At 37.2% G+C, this 9,782-nt stretch overlaps 1 protein-coding gene across 1 annotated transcript in view; it reads right to left on the reverse strand.

The window, feature by feature from the left end:
- The window catches only part of TUBGCP6 (tubulin, gamma complex associated protein 6), a 22,470-nt gene extending 13,051 nt beyond the window's left edge, over nt 1-9,419 (reverse strand). Inside the window, exons 1-9 of the mRNA XM_010017028.1 lie at nt 8,673-9,419; nt 7,527-7,690; nt 5,908-6,118; nt 5,224-5,397; nt 4,082-4,203; nt 3,694-3,769; nt 2,832-2,941; nt 802-893; nt 565-704 (exon numbers count right to left, since the gene is read on the reverse strand). Of these exons, the coding sequence (XP_010015330.1) occupies nt 565-704; nt 802-893; nt 2,832-2,941; nt 3,694-3,769; nt 4,082-4,203; nt 5,224-5,397; nt 5,908-6,118; nt 7,527-7,690; nt 8,673-9,419 (1,836 nt within the window). The remainder of the gene's footprint in view (nt 1-564; nt 705-801; nt 894-2,831; nt 2,942-3,693; nt 3,770-4,081; nt 4,204-5,223; nt 5,398-5,907; nt 6,119-7,526; nt 7,691-8,672) is intronic.
- Between the last annotated feature and the right edge of the window lie 363 nt (nt 9,420-9,782).

Below are 9,782 nucleotides of genomic sequence, written 5' to 3' on the forward strand. Positions count from 1 at the left end.
ACCTCTGTGGTTGTTTCTTTGTTAGACATGTATAGAAAAGAGGGAAGACACAAAGTAGTTTAACATGTTTTTCTTATCAAGAACAAGACTCGTTCTGCAAAATACGAATAAACCATTTAAGCAGTTTTTGGATATGTAGTGATAGATCTGAAACTCAAGAGCTATGGAGAACTGAGCTAAGATCTGTTAAGTCAGGCATCTTTAAACAAAAAAAAAAAACAAAACAGAACTATGAGTTGGGTGAAAAATGGAAGGCACTTGCTTGGAACCCTAAACCATTTCTGCTTTCAACACAAAGGAAAGTAAGAAGCATAGCATGTGCTATGGATACAATAAATTTGATGCTGTTAGAAATGTGTATTTCTGCAGCGAGGTGTTAGCAAGTAAGAGTGGATAATCAGCCCACAAGCATCTGCAAGCAAGTAATTGACTTTCATGAATCAACATCCTACTTAGGCAATAGCAGTTTTCAACAAAGAGACAAACTTGCTAAAATCCTAGAATCTTGCTCTAAAGAGACATGATTTTCCTAATGGAATAGGAAGGAACCAAATCAAAACTTACCCTAGGGCAGCACAACTTCAGCAAGTTTATGGTTTTCCCACATATGTATACATCATTAGCAATATGTTTAAGAAATACAGGGACACAATCTTCTACTTCTTTTGATATCAAAACATAACCATGAGTCCAGTAATGTTTATCTATATATCAAACAAAAAGATGAAAGTATGTATTTTTAATTATTTCATTAACAACACAAATTATATAAATTAGAAATGCTCGATATACATACTGTACCTCTGAAACAAAGATAATCCTCATTCACCTGGATCATAAATTCTCCATAAACATCTCTGAATACACCACTGTATACCCAATCATAGATAAATCTAAAAAAATACAATCGTACAGTATTAAGAATCAATCCTCTCACCTTCTGAACTTTATTATAACCAAACAGTACGAATATTCTCTAAAACATCAAAACAAACAAGCTATAGGCAGGATAAAACCCAGCAATTAAGAGCTCTCACAGTGACATTTAAAGATACACGTAGGATTATGTCACTGCATTTTTCATAAACCATCTTTATTTAGAACATTTCAGTGATAATTAGTTAAGATGCAAGAACACTGCCTTAATTAAAGCCATCTTTTCATTTCTGTACATTAGTTTACTAAGTATGTATCAAAAATTTCAATAAATCTTTGTAGCACATTGAAAGCATAGGGTGAGATAAGCAGGAAAGATTTATTTTGAAGAGTGGTAACTAGCAGGGAGAAGCTGAAAACATAAAAGGAAGAAGTTCTTTCCAGTGAGGGTGGTGAGGCACTGGAATAGGTTGCCCGAGGAAGTTGTGAATGCTCCAACCCTGGCGGTGTTCAAGGCCAGGTTGGACAGAGCCTTGGGTGACATGGTCTAGTGTGAGGTGTCCCTGCTCATGGCAGGGGGGTGGAACTAGATGATCTTAAGGTCCTTTCCAACCCGAACCACTCTATGATTCTATAAAACAAAAATGCAATACTAAGCACTTCTCCCCCTAACCTAGACCCATTTTTAATATACAGGCAGTAATGAGATCTATTGCTTTGGAATATTTATTCATGATTTTTCCTACTTCCTCTGTGTGAAATCAAACTTTTGAAGAAATAAAAAATACAATTATCTGAAGCTGTAGATAACAAAGCTCAGAACACCTTAGAGATAGTATTTTCTTTCCTTACTAGCTGCAGTACTATCACAGTTCCTAGACATTGGGTCAGTGTAACAGGCAGGAAGCATTTAGCACAGGAACCACTGTTCAATTTTAAGGTTGTAAGTAAGAAGTTAATAAAGTGTTAAATCTGACATATCTATGATTTATTTGAGCAAAAACTATTATTTAATTTCTTTCAGGTTAATAAATGAGTGGGATAACAATTTCTGTGGATGAGACCTCCTTCCGCAGCAGCCCTAATTGAACATGACTGATGCTTCGATAGAGATCTGCAACAAGTTTAGGAGTCAATAGTGTAAGTAGCACATACTAGTGAGCATACTGTCACATTTTTTTAGGTTCCTGCCCTTGCTAGTTCAGAAATCTGGCTACCTTCTATAAATTGCAGGGCAGGAGCTGTGAAGGTATTTCAGTGAGTCTTCTAGTAAATCTGAAATTAAATTTCTCCAGAGAACATTTTATGTAGAAGGAAGAAAAAACAAGAAGGATGTCCTTGGAAGGAATCTTACATTTAGAGCATTTTGACAAATTTTGGTTTTCTCTTATAGTATCATTACGTCTATTAAGTACCACTGTAAACAAAACTGCTGCAATCCAAGGCACTCCACTTCCTATTGTTAGTTGCATCTACTTAATGAACAACAGATCTACTAATTTTTTTTATTATTATTTTTGCTTACTAAAAGCCCACAAGAATTAAGACAGTGGAAATAAACATGAACTCTTCCAGTTTGTGCAAGATCAAAAGAAACTTGTTAGTTGCCATTTTCAGGATTTTACTACAAGTATGAGAACAGAAAAAAAATAGATGTGTATCCAAGTCTTATATTTCAGTATGAATTTCCAGGACCAGCAGCAAGAAAGAAGTCTTATTTACATGTATTTATTTACTAATCTAGTCACACCTAAGACCCTTATGTTGTTACTGAGCTGCAAAAGAGAGGGAAAGAAGGATTCAGCAAAAATCATTAATTTTAGTATGTATCTGCAGATACAGCCACATCTTATATTTTCTCTGACAATGTGAAAAGCCATTATTAAATTACTCACCAGATTAGTAATTCAGAACTGCTCTTAAACACAATTATGCAGAGAACAGTATGGACGCACCTTGTGTATGGTTCACAGCTTGTCTTCAACAAAGACAGAAGAACTGGATAATGCTCATTGCTGCAGTTGTTGAGAGCCTCTTTGTACAGATATGAAAGCAATTTAACACCCTAAGAAAATGGAAAAATATTCTAATATTAGGTCACAAACTTCACTATAACTATAATAATGAAAGATTCATAAATGCATAGCTTACCACTAGACACAGAAGGCAGGATTCAATTCACTTCCTCTAGCTTTCTGCAACTAAGATCACTTTATCTGAGCTAGTTAGTTCAAACTCACTTTATAGTCACCCAAGGAAAACACATATAGAATCATAGAATCATAGAATAGTTAGGGTTGGAAAGGACCTTAAGATCATCTAGTTCCAACCCCCCTGCCATGAGCAGGGACACCACACACTAAACTATGTCGCTCAAGGCTCTGTCCAGCCTGGCCTTAAACTCCTCCAGGGTTGGAGCATTCACAACTTCCTTGGGCAACCTATTCCAGTGCCTCACCACCCTCACTGTGAAGAACTTCTTCCTTATAGCTAATCTAAAGTTCCCCTGTTTAAGTTTAAACCCAAATCCAAGTTTAGACTTGGATCAATTTGACTTCCTACAAACATCTCCTTGTAATTAAATGCACCCTAAGGCTTATTTTGGGTCCTTTGTTTACTTTAGGAACTGAAAACAGGACAAAATTACCAATTTTAAAATATCTGGAGAAAGGATCATGGCATTCTAACTGGAGGTCCAAAGCCGTATCTTTCATAGCAAAGAGATCATTAAATATTGTACGTAAAGTCTTACCTAATTTTGGAGAATAATAACATTGTAACCCAAACCAAACATAAAAACATCAAATGAATTATCACCGTAGGAAATGAAGCACCAGCTCCACCACTGATCCCCAGCGCTGTTGTTCCTATGCCACAAAGTTCAGCTAAATACCTAAAAAACAGTATTAAAACACATGCAACAGTTTCAACCAGAAGTCTCCGAGACCTGAGTGATGAACTGAAGCTGAATCTACTGCATCAACTGAAGGGTAACAGTGAGAACAAAGTAACTGAATATGAACACCTTACATGTTTTCCCTAGAATCTTCTGGATAGACAGAAATCTTTCTGTTAAAATAGATAAAAAATACTGAAAAACTATGTAAGAATGCCTGTGTAATATTGTCTGGTATAATGAATATGAAGAAACAGATTGCATCTTTTCTGCTATGAAAAGCTTAAATATTCAATATTATTCTCTTACCTCAACTGACGACCTAATTTTCTGAAGAGAAAGCTGATTGTTAGAAGACTTAAAGTAGGAGGAGTTGACAAAACACAGGCTCGGTAATACTGAAGATACTTTCTCAGCCCACTTGTGAATGCCTAGTACCAACAGAAGATAAAAATTTAAAGCTGTTAATAGGCTGTCCGTGCCTCACATCAATCACATCAGCATGAAAGCAAATGTTTTACTAAAATAATTTGCATATGCAGGTAAGAGGGACTGAAGTAAGAGGGAAGTAAGAGTCCATGCAACTTCAGATATTCAAATTAACCAGATGACTCCTCTATACTCTTTATACATCCAGTACACACAGTCTTTACCCATGCAGAGTATAACAAAGCATCTTGGTTCAGCTTCTTTGAATTGCCCTTTGAGCAGCTCCTTGTTCTCTAACAGCTGTAATATGCACATAGGGAAACCAGTTTCCTTACTTTCATGTCTAAAATAGATTCAGAAAAAAACTCATCTAGAACTTTTGCTAACACAACAAGGAGAGAGACCTTCCTATTCCACGTTTATTAACATTGCTGTAAATCAGACCTTCAGAAGGAATACATTTTCATAACCAATCCTAACTTAATTCTACGCATTAGAAAGATATTACACAGTGTACATACAGTTCAGTATAATATACAGATGACCAACAGGGAAAACTTGCACTTAATTCTGAACTGAGAAAAAATAATTAAAGCTATTAAATATAACATTTCTCTATTTCAGTTTTTATTTTTAAATATATATTATACATATACATATACATACTGTATTAAGAAGGTTATTGTACTTTAATTTTATACAACTATATAACTGTGTGATGTTTTCAACAACATAATTATATTCCTTTAGTCCTCAAGAGAACAACATGACTACATGAATCACACTTGAGGTAATGAAGACCTCTTACCATGTGCTTCAGTGCAAGCAAGCCCTAAGCACACAGAGCTGTGGTTTAAACACAGAAGCACCCTACACTGCCAACCTGGGATGAGCATTACACTTGACATGCATTACAGTTTTGCAGAGTGCAGAAATTCCAGCTTTACACAAAATGGAAGTTACATTCTCTACCTAAGATAACTGGCCCATTAAATCGAGATGATTTAATACAATTGCTTTACCTGAAACACAAGTCCTTTGCTGTACGAAGAGTCTAAAACTGGCTGAAGAGAAAAACGACTTAGTCGTGTGTAATAGGTTCCGTACTCTGCAACTTCTGAGAGCAGGTTGTGCATTGTCTCTGGTGAAGTTCCAGATACATATACCCCCTCCTTTATCACAAATGTCTGAGCAGCCTGAAAAGATATAGGGAAGGGGAAAAAAGCAGATTCAAGTATTTCATAGCTTTATTCTGACTTAAAATAGCAACCATTCACGCACAAAACCAACAAATTTTCAGTTTAGATACTCTGGTGACTAAGACTATACAGCTAGGACAGAGCAATAACCATTAAACTGTTGCAAGATTTCAGAAGTATGAATGGTATTTGCAAATATAGAGAATAAGACTCATTATCTAATTCCTTAAAGAAAATTCAATCTACAAAACTATTTACACATCTATTTTCAAGATTCATAAACCTATTTTTGCTTACATGACTACAAATACTCTTTTAACGTATTGCAATAACATCACTATTGCAATATATAAATACTGCCTTATTGCCATTAGACCACATTCAACTTTTTAACTGTATCCACAACTACAAGATCCCAAAAGAAAGAAACGTGTTAAAGAGGAGACCTCTATAAAGAACAAAAGAACAAAGATTTGACTAAGAAGCGCAGTTAAAAATCTTCCCTACCTGATTGAGTGAAAATGTAGTAGATACCACACCAATGAGGACATTTAAGACATCCTTAACCAGTTCAGGTTCTTTCATTAGTACAAGCTGTGGAAGCTGAAGCACAGTGTTACTAAACAGTTGTAACTCCCCTTCTCGAAGTTTGTAAAATTTGTCAAAAGCTTCTCGCCCAGCTTCAGTAAGATAGGGTTCCTCTTTTTTCCCAGGTGGGCTGTGTCAGAGTAAACACAACATCACAAGGTGATTATATGAAAAGAAGGAAATATACCTCCTAAATCAAAAAAGGCATTTCAGAATTTTACAGAGCCAGTAGTGACCACCGAAAAAGCTACTAGTAATATAGACATTTTCAAGGGAATATGTATTCCACCAATGAAACTGTAGCCCAGACTCGGTACAGTGAAGAAATAGGTAGGTAATGTGAACATCAGTTCAGAGACAGAAATCATGACAGAGAACTACCAACCTCTCCTGTGGTCTTCCCTGATGCAGTTTTCACATTAAGAAAATGAAGTCAATATATACCACATTTTCAGAGTCCATGCAATATTAATTTTCAAATATGTTCAAGAGCAATATGCTCAAAATGCTTTAATGACTTGTATTAACTTGTTTGAGCTCTTCCCAGTGTGGATTACTATCCCCTCCAGAACAATGCCTCCTTCCAATTACTCCCAAAATTCTGAATTCTAGTGGCATGTATTACACAAAAGCTGTCAGGCATATGGTCTATGTTTGACTCTAAGATCCTTACAGTCTAAATGATAGCAAAAAAACCTGTCGTGTTAGGAAGCTAGAGTGTGCTACAGTGGCTGTGAAAAATCACATCAGAGAACTTCTGAGCTTCTCAGGCTCAGAGCTGAAAACCCAGTGTAGAACACTGCAACAGACACAGCACTAGGTTATTACTTAAAATCACAGAAAACATACAGAGCAAAGCTTCTCCAAGAATCAGTCACACTACCATCTACTGTCTATCAGGAATGTAAGGAAGATCCCTGCCATACTTTCCTTTTTCTTTTTATTTCTATTTTAGGGAAGCCAGGAAGCTTTAAGAGGGCTATACAGAGTGTCCTCTCAGGGATTCACCTTCTACTCAACAGCAAAAAGAAGTACAACTCTAACTATACCATCAAGAAATCCATAGTAATAATTCCTGGTTTGGTTACAGACAGGGAAAATCAATACAATACTGTACAGTCCTGGGAAATACGGTTTAATTTTCCTAGTGCTTTACAATTACCACTTTTTCTTTTGAAACTGAAAATATGGGAGCATTTTAGACTGACATAAATTGTATAATGTGAAAGAAGTCAGATCAGTTAGAAAAAGGTTGCATTTCACACAAACAAACAGCAAGAGTTTGCATAATCCCTTCAGTGGTTTTGACAAAGATAATTTTATCTCGTCCTATGAAACAGCTGCAATTCAAGACCTACTTTGTTGAAACTGCACGAGTGTTATTCCTTTCTCAGTCATTAATGGAATATATTGAATGTTATGAATTAAACATGAATATTTCACCATTTATACTGAGGTCATTTGGAACTAAGATGAAATGCAACTCCATACATTCGCATATGACGCACAGCAAGTTTGCAGTAAGAGCAGACACATACTATCCAATTCTTTCCCAACATCTTCGTTTGCTGGGTCCATATGTAAGCACTGCATCCCACAAGTCTATGTCTGGAGTCATGCTCGGCTCTGACTGAGAATCTGGAGTCAGATTGGATGCTGACTGGAATCCCTCATCTTCTGACTGGTCTATACTTTGGGGAACCTGTCAGAGAGAGTTCAAATATTATACATTGAAACATTTTACTGAAGAAACATATCCTAATAAAGAAGATTTCCTGCTATCATTCATGATCAAGGGACTCCACATAACAAAGCCTGTGCTGTCCACCCTCCCTTTACATCTATTTTGAGTTTTTCCCTGTAAGCACTTTCCATTTGTAAGTATCTATTGGTATTAATGCCCATACATAAAGCAACAATCACCACCAAAATCATATACTAAGTTTGTGGGTGTTAAACTTTAAACTTACTTCTTTGATAAGCATATAGTTCTACAAGTTGAGAATCTGAGGTCTGCATATTCAATACGTTACACTAACAAAATCATACTGCTAGGTATTTCATTTGAGCAAGTGATCCAGGCCCTAATTCTTCAAATTTGCAAACATTTTGTTAACTATGACTAACGTAGTTTGTTCCCTTATGCTTATTCATATGCAGAAAACCTGCAGGTGTCCAAACAGTGTATTACCATATCCTCAGCTCCCACTCAACAGGAGTCGTATGTGCAGAACAGTATTCAACCTCAGTAAAAGACAACTGCACCCACATAAAAAGCAGCACGTTCTTCAAGAAATCACAAATTTTCCAGTCTGATGGAAAGAGTGCAGCACTTATTCCGAAAGGTGCAGCACTTATTCAGAAAGGTTCTGCCTCTCCTAAGTTACAACTTGCATCCATATGTGCACACTGAATGGCACAGGGAGTTTCCTTTTTAATCTCTCTGCCTTTAAGTTTCAATTAAGATCCTGAGTTAAGGGAACTGCAAGAGCTATCCATATGTTAAGCACAGGGAACAAAATGAAGATTAGGAGAACAGAGAAGGATCCCTGCTTCATCTTCAATTCCAACACTGTATTCTTCTATTACAAATTAAATGACTACCTATAGTTTGAACTATAGTTTCAAAGTGGCATAGTGAAAGCATGCATACACTGTTAAGTCCAAAACAAATGATACCATACTTTAATTGCAAGTCCAGACAAATCTGCATTGTCAGGCACTGGCGGTAAATCCAGCTTGATGTCCATGTCGTATGTGCGGCTATGGACAAGAGCACCGAAGAGCGAGACCCGTGTTTCTTTCTCAAACTTGTCCCCAGCCGGACAGTCCCGTGAGAAGAGCCCTATGGCCGGGAGCCCGGTGCCAGGGGCAGCCTCCATGATCTGAAGCGTCTTCTGAATTGTGTCGTTGAACTGACATTCTTCGTTTGTTATTAGAGATTGTATATCGGCTTCAAAGACACTTACATCATAATAATCATAACCCTGATACTCCACGTTTCTCCCAACGTATTTGTTGTTCAGAAAATAGTCCTTTTTTTGTGGTACAAGCTGGGGAGGCCCTGTTCCAGCAAGCTGTACTAGGAGATCCAAGACAGAGTTAACTTCAGTAAATGGTAAGCATTCAGCTGTTTCCAGCTCCTCCACAAGATTCTCCAATCTATCTGCCTGAGCACCCAGGCCACCAACTCTAAAGTTGAAAGACAGCATCAAGATTTTGTTTTTCACTGGCAGCCTGGAAACGTTTGATTGCAGCTTACGAGCCTCCTCTTGAAAAAGGTTCATGAACAGGGCATTATAAGCAACCCTTTTCAAATTTTGCTTAGCCCTTCTCTTGCTGATCTTCTGCCTGCCCAGGTGGACCTTCCATGGTAAACCTGACAAGTGTGCTTCACACAGATCACTGAACAACTGCGTGATGCTCTCCATTTCAAATCAAATTGTCAGGTTACAGCAGCTGCAGCCCAGGGCTCTGGTTTCATGTGAAGATCTGAAAAATATCAGTAAAAGGAAGAAACACTCATAACGTGTATGGGAAAGATGAGTGTGCTTTAACTTACACTAAGACAGCCCAAAACTAGAGAGAAGAAAACTGACCTAGCACATATTTAGGACACAAGCTATAAAAATAACAGCATGACTTTGATCACAAGCAAACTGATGGTGGTGCAAGCTTAACTCCAAGCGCCTGATTTTGCTCGGCACACTGAAATAGAAGAGAGAAGACTGTCCTGACCTGTGGGAACACCTCCAGAGCTTCACCACCCTATCTTCTCTCAGCAGACACCACCG

Source organism: Nestor notabilis, unplaced genomic scaffold (assembly GCF_000696875.1).
Source record: "Nestor notabilis isolate BGI_N333 unplaced genomic scaffold, ASM69687v1 scaffold26110, whole genome shotgun sequence".
NCBI classification, from domain to species: Eukaryota; Metazoa; Chordata; class Aves; order Psittaciformes; family Psittacidae; genus Nestor; species Nestor notabilis.